This window comes from Eublepharis macularius, chromosome 8 (genome assembly GCF_028583425.1).
Source record: "Eublepharis macularius isolate TG4126 chromosome 8, MPM_Emac_v1.0, whole genome shotgun sequence".
Classification (NCBI taxonomy): domain Eukaryota; kingdom Metazoa; phylum Chordata; class Lepidosauria; order Squamata; family Eublepharidae; genus Eublepharis; species Eublepharis macularius.
Window position 1 is genome coordinate 87,479,854 of NC_072797.1, and position 15,418 is coordinate 87,495,271.

Here is a 15,418-nt window from a genome sequence, read left to right on the forward strand (position 1 = left end):
CGCCTCCATTTATTCTGCGTCCTTCCGATTTTTGAGCAGTCCGTGTGATCCTCTGATGACGATTCCTAACGTTTGGAAACATTCCGCCATCGTGGAAGCCCTCCCCCCTTTTCCTTTTTTTTTGTTGCCGCCGCCAGGCAGCCCAGCCAATTTTTTTTTAAAGGCACGTTTTGCACAATTTTGTAATTTCAGTGGATGAGGGGCACGATATTATGAGTTGGACCCACTGATGGGCATCACAAAAAATGTTTTTGATCCATGAAAAAAGTGATTTTTCTTTCAGATGCAAAAGAAAAGGTGATTTTTTAAAAAATGGAGAGGCAGATCCCAATGTGCTGTGGTGGGCTGCTTTGATCAGCAGCAGCCTGCAACACCCCTCGCTCCCAGACTAGCTTTGCCGTTGGCACCCCCGCAGCGCCCCACAGACCTCCACCCTGCTTGGCTAGGAGCGCTGGGGCGAGGGGCTCTCTTCGCCTATGTGTGGCTGCAAGGAGCGGCTGGTGCTTGGCGGCGTGGGGGGCTGAAGTGAGCCACCGGTTGTCACTGGGCAGGAAGACAAGCCGGAGATGGCACCTTTGGCCGCGGGGAAAAGAGAGGCGGGAGAAGGAGCCGAGGTGGGACGTAGGGGAGAGCGCCTGGAGCTCCTCAAGGGAAGGAAGAAACATTCCACCATTGTGGAAACCCGCCACCCTTTTCCTTTTTTTTTGTCGCTGCTGCCAGGCAGCCCAACCATTTTTTTTAAAGGCACATTTTGCACAGTTTCGTAATTTCAATGGATGAAGGAGTGCCAGGGCGAGGGGCTCTCTTCGCCCGTGCGTGGCTGAGAGGAGCGGCCGGTGCTTGGCAACGTGCAGGGCTGTAGCAAGCCGCTGGTTGTCGCTGGGCAGGAAGTGTGTGAAATTCTGTGCCTTGTACAATAAAGAAGCTGATGTATTGTCGAAGGCTTTCACGGCCGGAGAACGATGGTTGTTGTGGGTTTTCCGGGCTGTATTGCCGTGGTCTTGGCATTGTAGTTCCTGACGTTTCGCCAGCAGCTGTGGCTGGCATCTTCAGAGGTGTAGCACCAAAAGACAGAGATCTCTCAGTGTCACAGTGTGGAAAAGATGTGGGTCATTTGTATCTACTCAGGAGGGGTGGGGTTGAGCTGAGTCATCCTGTGAGAGTTTCCCAGGGTGTGGAATGCTAATGGCGGGAGGCTTCACTGTATCCTGAGGAGGTTCTTTTGCATATGGATTGGTACTTGATGTGCTAATCTTCTCTGAAGGGCTATTGTCGGGGATAGAATGTTTTGTTAGCCTGGTGTTTTTCAGAACTGGAAACCATGCTCTGTTCATTCTTAAGGTTTCTTCTTTCCTGTTGAAGTTTTGCTGATGCTTGTGAATTTCAATGGCTTCCCTGTGCAGTCTGACAAAGTAGTTGGAAGTGTTGTCCAGTATTTTGGTGTCCTGGAATAAGATACTGTGCCCTGTTTGAGTTAGGCTATGTTCAGCCACTGCTGATTTTTCAGGTTGTCCAAGTCTGCAGTGTCTTTCATGTTCTTTTATTCTTGTCTGGATGCTACGCTTTGTGGTCCCGATGTAAACTTGTCCACAGCTGCAGGGTATACGGTATACTCCTGCAGAGGTGAGGGGGTCTCTACTGTCTTTTGCTGATCGTAGCATCTGTTGTATTTTTCGGGTGGGTCTGAATACTGCTTGAAGGTTATGCTTTTTCATAAGCTTTCCCATCTGATCAGTAATTCCTTTGATATATGGCAAAAACACTTTTCCTGTAGGAGGCCGGTATTCCTTGGTTGTTTGATTCATCCTGGGTTTGATTGCTCTTCGGATTTCATTTCTGGAGTAGCCATTTGCCTGAAGTGCGTGGTTTAGATGGTTAATTTCCTCATTGAGAAAGTGCGGCTCACATATCTGTCTTGCACGATCCACTAATGTTTTCATTATGCCTCTTTTCTGTTGGGGGTGGTGATTGGAGTTTTTGTGTAAGTACCGATCAGTGTGAGTTGGTTTCCTGTAGACCTTGTGACCTAACTGAAAGTTTGCTTTGCGGATGACCAAGGTATCCAGGAATGGGAGTTTTCCCTCGATTTCTTTCTCCATTGTGAATTGTATGTTCAGGTGGATGTTGTTGAGATGATTCAAAAACCCCATCAATTCTTCCTCCCCATGGCTCCAAATGATAAATGTATCATCCACAAACCGGAACCATACACTAGGTTTGTGGGGTGCTGATTCTAAAGCTGTTTTTTTCAAAATGTTCCATGTAGAAGTTTGCTATAACTGGGCTGAGTGGGCTCCCCATGGCCACCCCATCCATCTGTTCATAGAATTCGTTGTCCCATTGGAAGTAACTGGTTGTCAGACAATGGTGGAATAAGGCTGTTACATCCTCTGGGAAAATCTGATTAATAAGTGCAATAGTGTCTTTTACTGGAACCTTGGTAAACAGGGATACAACATCAAAACTGACAAGTATGTCTTGTGGATTGAGTTTCAGAGAACTGATTTTGTTGATGAAATCTGCTGAATCTTTGATGTAAGAGGAGGTTTTCCCGATGTGGTCCTGCAGGAGATCTGCCAGATGTCTAGCTAATTCATATGTCGGTGAACCAATGGCACTCACAATGGGTCGGAGTGGGACTGAACCCTTATGTATTTTGGGGAGTCCATATAGTCTAGGTGGCTGTGCTTCAGTCTTGCATAGTTTTCTGTGCGTGTCGGGATGTAGTGAGGAATTCTTGATCAGCGCATTTGTTAGCCTGGTGATTTTGCAAGTGGGATCTCGTTTTAGTTTTTTGTAGGTGGAGGGGTCCAGGAGTTCCTTAATCTTCTTTTTGTATTCCTCTGTTTTCATGATCACTGTAGCATTGCCTTTATCAGCTGGTAGAATGATGATGTCTGGATCTGCATTGAGGGTCTTGATGGCATTTCTCTCCTTGCGTGTTATATTGCTGGTGGGAAGCTTTGCCTTTCGTAGAATCCTGGCTGTCTCTCCTCTTATTTCCTCAGCTTCCTCTTCAGGTAGATGACGAATGGCAGCTTCTACATTTGCAATGATGTCTTCCACAGGAATTCTGGTGGGGGTGACTGCAAAGTTTCCTCCCTTTGCCAAGATGGAGGTTTCTTCTGGTGAGAGTTGACGGTCTGTCAGATTGATGACAATGCGTGCATTGTCGAGCATTGGGCTTGTCTGTCTTTTTTCCTGTAGTTTGTTAAACTTCTGCTTCTGTCTGGATGTGTGATTGGTAAAAACTTGTTCCATCTTCCTGTAGGTGAGATTATCGACCTTGTCCCAATCCTGACTTCTCATTTTATGGCTGGTGTTGATATGCAAGCAAAATAGCTCCTTGTCTGTGGCAGCAAGTTCTCTGCGGGTAGTGTGGATTCTCTCACGTAAGAGGGCCTGTTCTAGACGGTCATAAATGCGGTTCGCCTGTGTGGTTTTAAAAATACAATAGATGCTACGATCAGCAAAAGACAGTAGAGACCCCCTCACCTCTGCAGGAGTATACCGTATACCCTGCAGCTGTGGACAAGTTCACATCGGGACCACAAAGCGTAGCATCCAGACAAGAATAAAAGAACATGAAAGACACTGCAGACTTGGACAACCTGAAAAATCAGCAGTGGCTGAACATAGCCTAACTCAAACAGGGCACAGTATCTTATTCCAGGACACCAAAATACTGGACAACACTTCCAACTACTTTGTCAGACTGCACAGGGAAGCCATTGAAATTCACAAGCATCAGCAAAACTTCAACAGGAAAGAAGAAACCTTAAGAATGAACAGAGCATGGTTTCCAGTTCTGAAAAACACCAGGCTAACAAAACATTCTATCCCCGACAATAGCCCTTCAGAGAAGATTAGCACATCAAGTACCAATCCATATGCAAAAGAACCTCCTCAGGATACAGTGAAGCCTCCCGCCATTAGCATTCCACACCCTGGGAAACTCTCACAGGATGACTCAGCTCAACCCCACCCCTCCTGAGTAGATACAAATGACCCACATCTTTTCCACACTGTGACACTGAGAGATCTCTGTCTTTTGGTGCTACACCTCTGAAGATGCCAGCCACAGCTGCTGGCGAAACGTCAGGAACTACAATGCCAAGACCACGGCAATACAGCCCGGAAAACCCACAACAACCAAAGAAGCTGATGCTTGGCTCTCTCCCTCTTTCATTAAACTGAGAAATCCTTTATACAGTGGGTTGATTTTGTTGTGGAGTACCAGCGATGGCTCCGCTGGGAGGAAAGGAGGCGGCAGCGACACAGGCTCCTTTGGCCGTGGGGGCAAGAGTGGCGGGAGAAGGAGCCGAGGTGGGACGTTGAGGAGAGCGCCTGAAGCTCCCCGAGGGAAGGAAGGCAGCACAAAAAAACTGCAAAGAAAACGTGGAATGGGTTTTAAGAGTCCTGCTGCTCTGGTGCTTGGAATGATAGCCCCTAATCTGGAGTTTGCCCATAAACCAGTGCATCCCATAAACCAGTGCCCATAAACCAGTGCAACCAATAGCCCCCCCGAGAGATTTTCGCAGGCAAAGTAGCAGTCCTATCACAAGCCGTCATGGGAGGAGCGTCAGGTTTATCTACTGAAATCCCGAACTAACGCAAAACTCAGCTCCCAAACAAAAAAAAAAGGCGGAGACAGGGGGTGGCCAAGCCGCCCACTGCCCAGCAGTTTCTAATGCCCGTGTGGGCTGTTGGGAGCGGAACAATGCGGCAGGATGCGGAAGAAGCCGCAATGAGGAGGATGATCGTGGGGTTGTGGGCAGGCGATTCATTGCGCCTGATTCGTGGGATTTTTGACCGTGTGGAAACGGCCATTATACCAACTGTTTTATTTCCCCTCCAGTCTTAATAATGCTTAGCAATGAATGTGCTTTTTTCACCTCTGCCAAACATTGATGTTTTCATTGAAATGTCCATCTTGATTTGAAGATCTCTTCTTTCACAGTTCCTTTAAACTTTATCAGCCTGTATGTGTGAGCGAGCGAGCGAGCGAGCGAGCGAGCGAGCGAGAGAGAGAGAGAGAGAGAGAGAGAGAGAGAGAGAGAGTTTTGCCTAATGTGTATCACTTTACATATAGCCTAAGCAGGCTTACACGGAAATAAGTCCTATTATTATGGGCTGACTTCAAGGAAAGTAGTCGTACCATTCCCCCGCTTACCACTCTTATGCCCCCCACACCCACTTACTTGGCTGGTGGGGGAGCGCGCTCTCCCGGGGCGTGCCCCCCGAGTGGTGGCGTGGGCCCCGAGCTGCGTTCCCTGAGCCACGCAACACACTCCTGCACCGACAGCGAGCCCATTTTGGGGAGAATCATGCCCCGCAAGGCCCGATCCGGCCCTTGGTGAGTGCAGGAGCACTTTGACCCCTGCGTGATGACATCACTTCTGGAAATGACATCTTCGCGCAAGCCAGGATTGCACGCTCTATGCATGCATGCAAAAAAGAACACCCCCCCCCCCAGGGGCAAGGTGAGTACCAGGCTCCCAATCTCCCACCAGGGAAGTAAAGGGACCTGGCAAACCTCCAGTTTGGCTCCAGGGGACCTGGCAACCCCAAAGGGAAGTATTCTTATTGTTGTATCCTAAGTCTCATTAGCCATTTTATTATGCATCTGTATAACTTGACTAACTTCTTTCTGAGCCATTCACAGTATGTTTGGATTTTTTTCAGTATCCTAAATAATTTGTGTCATTTATAAATTTGATTATTTCACTGCCCAGCATCTTCCACTTGCAGTTAAGACCAACTTAAAGAATTTATTTATCTTCCCTGCAGGCTCTCTGTTCTTCTTCTTTCACACCTTTGTAATCTAATAGCCAAACACCTTCCTAGGTGTTTTCCTGGTTCTGATCTATATAAAGAATGTTTTTATTGTTTGATATTCTTAACAATATGTTCCTCAAATTACCTATTCACTTTCTTTACATTTGCCTGCATTAACACTTCTCTTTATTTTGAAAATTTGGGCAGTTTTGTAAAGAAAACCCTCTACCAGATTCTGCTTGATAGCCATGCTTGTTTTCTCTTAGGTTTCTACATTCATTTGATATGCGATCTATATTTTGCCTGCTCTTCTCTTTTTGTGGTTTTGAATAACCAACAAGATCTTAAAGACAAATGACCCCTCACACACACACACACACACACAACTTCCCTCTTCACATTTCTTTTAAGTATTCCTCTTATATTTGAGAAGTTTCCTCTCTTGAACTGTGTTGACTTCCTGGGAAATTTTCCACTTGCATAACATTGACACTGATAGCGCCATGCTTGCTGTTCCTACTCAGTTCAACAATTGTTTCATCTCACACTAGATCATGGGTACCACTTATAACTAAATTAAGGGCCACCTCCTCTCTAATTGACCATGAATTACTGCTCAAAATCATTTACTATATCTGGATATTTTTGTTTCTTTCATACAATTTGAATGTTCATTCATGCAGTTAATGTGAAAATTGTGGAGTCACTACTGCAATTTTCTGGTTTGGCTGTCTCTGATTTCTTGCTTTGTCAAACTCACAATCAGAATTTTGGTCAGAGAGGTGATAGGTCCCCTGTCCTAAATTGTTCTTGGAGGCTTGTCTTTCAATCCTGAGTGATTCTATGGAAATGCTCATGTAACTTCTCTTCTTATGGGTTTTATGGAGCTTAGGAAGCAAACTTTCACACAACTTTAAGAAAGATTTTTTTCTTTTTTAAAAACTTTTAACAGTTAATAAAATAATTTTTTAAACTAACTCATAAGTGCAACCATTAATAAAATACAACTATTTTTTAAAACTAAACTTATAAGTGCAATCATACAGAAAACTTTAAATCAACAATGTCTTTGAAAAGGTAAAAGTGGTGAGTCCTTTCTCACTAATTCAAAGCAACTGCGGCCCAGTCTTCTGTCCTCGTTGGCGAATTACAACCCTGCAAAATAATACAGTCCCAATAACACCAACCAAACACAGTACACAAACACCATTTTAAGTCATATTGTTTACATACAACATTTGATTACCTTATTCAAGGTGATAAGAGCATGTAATTTATTATTCAGCTCCCCAGCAACCAGCCTCCTCCTCAGCAGCCTGTCTCTAGTTACTGACTCCACCTTGCTGGGCTAAACCAATTACCTCACAGGGGTTACACTCATAGCATCATAAATAATATACTAGTAATACAAATTTCCATTGTTCATATACCCAGATTATTTTAGGATTCTCTATGCTCTCAAAGGGGATATATTTTGCATTTTTGTGCACTCATCACAATGGGCACTTGGAAGTAGTTGCCATCATTGGAATAATCCAAGATTGTGTAATGCATGAGAAACTGCCTGAAATGAGTGATTCCTTCCTAAATTCCTGTTTATTAAACTAACTAAAGCTTCTGGTAAATGGGAATATAACTTAAAAGTCACATATGCTCCAAGACCTCGTTATAATTAGTAATTGCTTAACAGTGCAGTCCTAAGCAGAGTTACAGCTTTCTAAGTCTACTGAAGTCAGTGGGCAGGGAGCACCAATAGGTGATATTTTTCTGCATGGGCATGCACTTGTTTTAATGTACTCTGTGCAGTCACACATCAGCTGAGGGAACTGTTTCTTTAAAAATGGAGAGCCCCTTGGAATGATGCTGCAAGGGTGGGGGATAGGAAACACTCCTGCCTCCCCCCACCCCCAACAACAACTTTTTTTCACACAAAAACTGCATAAAGGGGAATTATTTCACCAATTTTCCTACTCATTGTGAAGCATCTGTGCACAGATTCTCCATGTTGAACAGCAAAATGAGTTAAACGACTCCCCCTGTGCAGTTTTAACTGAGAAAACTACATTGGAGGGGGGAATAGCCTTTTCTTTCCTCCTCACAGCACCATTCTGAGCCTATTTGAGCTCTCCTTTTCTTAAGAAGCAGTTCCTTGCAGCTGCTGTGTGATTGCAGGGAACAAGTTAAAATGAGTGCATGCCTGTGCAGAAAAATATTGTCTACAGTAGAGGCATCCTTGGGTGTGATACTGTTTAGGATTGCACTGTTAATCAGATGCTTTGTGTAAAAGGAGATGTAATTTAAAGAATGATATGTACCTTGGTTCTGTCTAAAGATTAGAATGAATAACATCAACAATACATGACTTGCAAAATCATGTATATAGGGGGAGTGCATGCGTCATGTAAATATGCAGCGTCATGTAAATATGCATGCGTCATGTAAAGATCAACAAGATTTTCAGGGTATAAGCTTTTGAGAGTCAAAGCTCCCTTCATCAGATTCCTGAGACTTCTACCTCGCAGAGACTCACTTGCTAAAATCAGGTTGCTGCTTGAGGGCCAACTCAAGGATGAGGGGCAAGGTGACAAAACAGACGGAGGCATCACCTGGAGTCAAAAGGCCACAGATTTATTGATTACAGTTTTAGGAGCATTGGTGCAATATAGAGTGGAAGCATCAGCTGTTCTGCTTGCCAGCCAATGACCCCCTTGCCCCCTGCTGAAGGATTAAATCACGGGATGAGAGTAAGTGGGATTCCACAGGGGTGTAAGCCTCTGCATGGTTCCTTTGTCACCTGGGAATGGATATGCCCTGACAGCCCCCGAGCTGGGCTTTTCTCTGCCATGCTCACCCCAAGGACCCTTATGGAGATCCCCAACTATAGGAAAACAGTGCACACAGGCCATATTTTCCCCTCAAATGATCCGTGACCAATGCTAAAACCACCACAAGGCCCCCAAAATGGGTCCTTTCAAAGCTCCTATAACTGCAACCAACCCCTCAGCCCATCTGAGATGTCCTGCAGCCAAATGTCTTCTCCTCAGCTGGGGACAGGACATTTGGCTGCAGGACATCTCAGATGGGGACAGGTACACAGGTACTGGGGACAGGTGCACCCCATTGGAACAGTACAATGCCTTCAGCCAAAAGGAAATGTCAGGATGGCAAATAACCATGTCCTCTACCACCTCTACAAAGTGCCTGACAGTTTTGGCTACCCTACTTCTTGCCATGTTGATTTTCTCCTGGGAAAAGGCCCTGTGCCACACATGGCAGTCCAACCAGTCTGACCACAGGATGTGTATGTTGGAAACTGACCCTGCAAAGTCACCAGGTCTGCTTGAATTGTCCTCAATATAGCCAGTCCCAGTTGCCAGCACAAGTCATTCTCCACAAGTTGGATCACCAAGGCATCTAGGCATCCCCTCTGGTCTGTGAGCCTACAGAAATTAAGAAGCAAGGAGTTCCATTTGCTGATCTCCATCTCACTGATTCACCTGAAGTTCCAGGTCCAGACTTCAACCAGAACTTACAGCATAGCACACATGCCAGTGGACAATGCTGTATCCAAAGATCCAGACTAGTTAAAGCTCAGGCCAAACGTGTGCCTTATATTTGCTGGAGTGCCATCTACCTACAACTTGTATGGATGCAGGAGACAGGTCGATTGCCAAAGCCACCATAGCCACCCCGATCCAAAAGGAGTGGCTCCAAATTCCCCAGTGAGCAGGTCTGACTGTGGCTGCAGAGCTGACTATAGAATGTTGGCAAACTGAAATGGCATGAGGGGACAGCCATCTACATGACCAAGTGGGGCTCCTCACCCAGCAGGCAGGTCACCAGGTATGCTGACAGTGCCCAGAAGGAGCATAGAGGGGGCCTGGCTGCCCGAAAGGAGATATGGCCCCTGCCCCCTGTGATCACTATCCAGCAGGGAGGTAGGCCTCCTGCCATGTGCTGAGAAGGTCAGAAAGCTCGCTAAGGCTCCCCAGTAGGTCCATAGTATAGAGGATGCCACTGACGCCAATATTCCTTGCATTATCATGAGTTTCCAAGCTCCCACAACTTCTCTGGGAATGGGTCCACATATTACTACGCCTCTGGCACTACAGCAAAGGACCTGTCCATCTGGAAGTGGGACAATGCGTCTGTGGTGCTGTTATCTATACCTGCTACATGTCAAGCTGAAAATGAAATGCTAGCCAACAAGCATGCCAGGATGAACCTGTGTGCACGAGGTGCATGACCTGCTCAGAACACGAAGACTGCTTATTTAACACCCTGACCACTGTCTAGTTGTCACACCAGAAATGGAAACATTTATAATAATAATAACATTAGTTTTATATACTGCCCTTCAGGATGACTTAATGCCCACTCAAAGCGGTTTACAAAGTATGCTATTATTATCCCCACAACAAAACACCCTGTGAAGTGGATGGGGCTGAGAGAGCTAGAAGCTGTGACTGACCCAAGATTACCCAGCAGGCTTCAAGTAGAGGAGTGAGGGATCAAACTTGGTTCTCCAGATTAGAGTCCTGCACTCTTAACCACTAAACCAAACTGGCACCAAATTTGACTCTAAACTAGTCCCACCAAATGATGATGGTCATGAAGATGGGGAATAGTTCCAGGAACGTGAAGTTGTATAGCAGGTTGGAACCAGACCAATGGTCTAGCCACGACTGGGCTCACCATCAGCCCTGCAGGTATACGCCAAAGCCCCTGATCCTAGTGGCATTAGAGTGCACTTGCAACTCTGCACCGGTATCCCACAAGTCCTGCCAGAAGGAAACCCCATTATATCCATAAAAGAATGACAGCCACACCCCAAGGTCCTCCCTCATGTACTTTGTGATCCTGATATGGTGAGACAGAAAAGAGGCCCCCGCCAAGGCTCTGGCTAGGAGGGCACAGAAGGCCCACCCTGGGGGGACCACGTGGCAAGCAAAATTCAGATGCCCAATCAGGGACTGCAGCTCCTTATTTGCAATCCAAATTATAACATTTGTAAAACACTGAACTTTTATCAAGTGTTCCATGGTATTGCTAGTAATTTGCAAGCAAATTACAGTTTAAACAGATGACAAATTACTATTACATAATACTCTGTTCCTCAGACTCTGCCTTCTCTGAATATATTGTAACGTCTAGCCATGACCCATCATTTCCTGTTCTTTCTATAGATTTTGTATAAAGACTATTCACATGACTTTTATTGTTCCGTCATTTTGTCTTTGGTGCTTCTGCTATTAGCATATTGACACACCGAATCCCTATTACAATTCTCCTCCCTTTTTTGATTCCTTTTTTGGTGACCCCTTCAGTGTCTCCTGTTTGTTTTTCTATGTCCATTGCCAAGTTCTACCCTATACCCACTTTTAGAATCTGAAAGTTCTTTGCAACATCATCTCTAGGGATGAATCATCCCCAACAAAATGCTTCCTAGCACCGCAGCTTTCTTCTACATGTCAGTTTAAAATATACTTTGTAATCCTTTTAACATTAAGCAGCAGCAGTCTGTTGGTTTACATGACAGTTCAAGTGGAACTCAGTCCTTCGGTAACATGCAAGCAACTCTACACCCAGCTCTAATTCTTAAATCTCCCATTACTTCTTGATACTGAACTTTGTCCTCCTCCTCTACTGCCAGTCCTTGGGGTATCTATGGCATGAAAAAAAGCACTGTTTTCAATCAGTGTTACCTGAATTTTGAGCAAAACTTTCTTCTCTGAGAATGATCTAGTCATTATGGGGAAAGTATGACCAGGGGACACAGTTGAATCAGTACGTAAGAATCCCTAATTCAAACCCCTGCTCAGTCCTGAAGTTCACTTTTATGGCCTTGGGCAAGTTTGATCTCTAATTTACTTCGCAGCATCATGTAAATAAAAAAAAAATGAAACGTGTTGTATGCTGTTATTATTGGTGTCACAAAATTTCTCACTTTCTAATCTCTCTCCCACAGGTGTCATAGCTGTTGTGATATTCATCCTGCTTTGCATTACTGCCATAGCTATACGGATTTATAAAAAGAAAAGTATCTATAAAAAAAAGGAGGTGAAAGTATCAGAAAATGAGGACTGTGTTGAGACTGCCTTGAAAAGTGAACTCAGCGTGCAAAATACAGTCCATGAAAATCAAAAGGAGTACTTCTTCTGATTTACTTTTTAGTTTAGTTTAATAATAATGTAACAGTCTGACTCTCTTGCTAAGCCAGGGGCTCTTGATGGACAAAATATGAATCAATAAAAGCTGTTGCACTCAAAGAACATACAAAATGGATTTAAAATCTGTTAAACTGCATATGTTCAGTCTTGTTGATTGCTATGGGAGGCCTCTTAAAATGACATGCATTTCTTAGCTATTATATCATAAATACATTTTATGTAACAGTGACTTAGATATTGTAACCAATTTCATTGTTGGTAGTTTCCGACTGTTCTGCTGTGACTTTCTAAAATGGAAGCTTAACGTGCAAACTGAACATGGATTTTGATGGGGGAAATCATAATGTTGTGGTTTGGCCAAGTCCCCTTCCAGTTGTTCTCTTTAGAGATCTATACAGGAATGTTGTTCAAAATAAATGGTGGGTTGTAATGTTACATCTAAACACTTGATCCATGTTTCAATACACTGTTGAACATGCTGAAAACAATTGAAATCAAGAAATTTTAGAATGCTTACTTGTGCTGAACTGGGGCCTTGTGGTGCTCCCAGTTAAATCAGTTCAGATAATTGATGCTGAAAATGTTATTTTCATTCACTGTTGGCCAGTTTCAGTGTTTAAAGATGTTTTTAAAAAAACCTAACCTGATAAACACTTATTCCTTTTATAACTTGACCCTACAAGACAACCCACCTGTATTTCTATGTGATGCCTATTTAAGCTGATTCACAACACAAGAGTTATTCTTATAGACTTGTTCCCAGACAGACTAGCTTTTGTGGTGTTGACTGATAGTTCAGTAGGTAAATTATATGTACCATTTCTTTAGTATTATAACTACAAGCATTCCAGTGGTAGCTGATAAAAAACTTACATATATATTCTGATACACAGAAATTGTAAGCACAGAACTGAAAAGGCAAAACTGAAATCCTCTCACTACTTGACCACCATGCAGGAAGGATATGGGGCTTTTTGAATGCTGGGGCAAGATCTCCAAACTGCTAAAATATCTGCCTGGATATCTGTGCCCCTATGCGGGTGGGTCCATTTTATGAGTTTTTCCCATCATTCCTCCTGATGAAGGACAACTCAGGGGAAGGGCCTGTTCAGCTGGCTGAACTCATGTGATATGAGTATATGTGCACATATGTCATTGATATGAGATCTCACTATAGAGAACAGGAAGCAACTTGAAGTGTTTAAGCTTTTGCAGCAGCCAAAGTAGTATCTTTGATGCCCTTTGTCCCCATCCTTTCCCATATTAATGTACTTGTACCATTAATCTGGGCTATAATGGTACCAGAGGCTTGGACTTTCCCTTCAGCATAGCTTCTTTTTTGTAAACAAGACATAAACATGAATTTAAGATCTAGAGTGGACTTTCCCAAAGTTAGTTCAGTTATACTCATAAGCACATTTCTTATAGTTAAACAATCAGTTTGGATTTTGGATGGATAAGTATACATATTTCTTGACAACTTCGTGTGCTGTTTTCCCCATCTTTGAAGTTAATTCATATAATATCTTGAGTCCTAAATTCAAAGATTTGTCCATTTAGTTGAAATAAATATATGAAATTCAGTCCCTTGATACTACATCCTTCGTTGACATTCTTCATATTCCAGTGCTGTTGTGTTTATTCAGTACATTCTTGTTAACAGCACCTGCCTTCTCTTTTTCCTGTGTGTGCTTTATCCCCTGCTTATTTCCTTGTCTGTTTCCCTCAGCTCTGTGCTCCCCCTTCTTCTGATTTCTGATGCTCCCGGCCCCACCTACCTTCCCAGGCCCTGCTTCTCAGCCTTCTGTGTATCTTGTCGCCAAATCCCACCTTCTCTTCTTCTGTACTTCCATTCCTTCAGGGCCTTCCCAGCACTCAGCTCCTGACACACAGCCTGATGCTTGATCACCACTCTTTCCAACATCTACATTTTCAGAAACTAGCAGAAAGTTCTTCTTCCTATACCCCACAAAAGGATTTATCTCCCAGCCAAACCGATTTGTCCTTCCTTTACAGAGGCTTCTCTGATCCTCATCACTATATCACTGACAGAACATTCATGATATTAAGACATCACAACTCAGCCAATGGGGGAGGGTGAGTTCATAGCCAACAGACTTATAATAGCCAGTTTACACAATAATAAATATGTTAAGGGGCATTCCTATGTATGTTTATTCAGATGTCCTAATTTATTCAATAAGGCATACTTGCAGATAAGTGTGCATGGGACTGCAGCCTTAGTTGTTGTTATGCTAAAACAAGACCCTCCATTGTTTGTACTGCATAAAACATAAAAATGGCTATCTCTCTAAGTTTTAAAGCTGGAGTTCTTGCTAAAGTGTATTGGCTTCAGAAGCCTCAAATGATGTCCTCAAGAAATATCAAACTATAAAATTCAGACATAATACTAGAGTTTATTTTTAGAAATTTTTGTAATTGTACCTTTTTGTTGTTAAATCTGATCTGCTATCTTTGATTATGAATCTGCTGCACTGCTTTCAGTCTCTTGATCGTGTAAAGTGCTTTGTAGCTGATCTAATCCTTTCCACATGTGCTAGCAAACACAGAAGCATTGAAATCACTGTTCCAGTCCCATTTGCTTAAATGAATATGCTTGGTTTTTCCCTCAGCATCTCCTGAAGCACAAGCATTCACTTTTATTTTATTGTATTGTAATGAATGTGCTAAATCAATGCCTCCTCTTGTGTGGGAAGTATATCTGTCATTATAAAGACCAAATAACATTGTTGCCCATTAAGGTCCTGAGTAGAGGTGGGCACAGACCAAAAAAGGACCAAAATTTGACACAGTCCAGCCCGGTTCGGCATTCACTTTTTTCAATATAAAAGTCATATGAATTCATAAGGATCCGTTTAAAATCATCTTGATCTGACTTTTACCAACTCCCTTTCATCTGTTCCCAGAGACTGTCATTCCACTCTGGTGGTTGTTATTCCAGCCCCAGAGCAGTTGGGACTGTCATTCCACTCTGGGGGCCTTCATTCCAGGCCCAGATAGGGTTGCCAGCTCCAGGTTGGGAAATTCTGCAAGAATTTGGGGGTGGAGCCTGAAGAAGGCAGGGTTTGGGGAGCGGACGGACCTCAGCAGGGTATAATGCCATAGGGATCTCCCTCCAAAGCAGCCACTTTCTCCAGATGAATTCATCTCTGTGGCCTGGAAACGTTCAGAGAGATCTCCAGCCACCACTTGGAGGCTGGCAACCCTAGGCCCAGAGCAGAGCAGTGCATCTAGGCTTGTACAGAAAGAACAGAGAAAAGTGCCTCTGTAGAGCACTTTCCATTCTCAGAGGAAGACAGAGGACTCCATTCCACATTTTCATTGCTACTCTTTAGTGCTGCAATGTATCTCAGTGGGGCCAATGGAAGTCAATTGGCATTTGCAGCTTCTATTATATTTAATGGGACTTTCCTGGGGGCAGCCGCTTTGGGTGTCTATAATTTGGACAT

At 43.8% G+C, this 15,418-nt stretch overlaps 1 protein-coding gene across 1 annotated transcript in view; it reads left to right on the forward strand.

Moving 5' to 3' along the window:
* The window catches only part of CNTNAP4 (contactin associated protein family member 4), a 358,424-nt gene extending 346,484 nt beyond the window's left edge, over window positions 1-11,940 (forward strand). The window contains exon 25 of the mRNA XM_054987581.1: window positions 11,747-11,940. Coding sequence (XP_054843556.1) covers window positions 11,747-11,940 — 194 coding nt within the window. The remainder of the gene's footprint in view (window positions 1-11,746) is intronic.
* The last annotated feature ends 3,478 nt before the right edge of the window (window positions 11,941-15,418 follow it).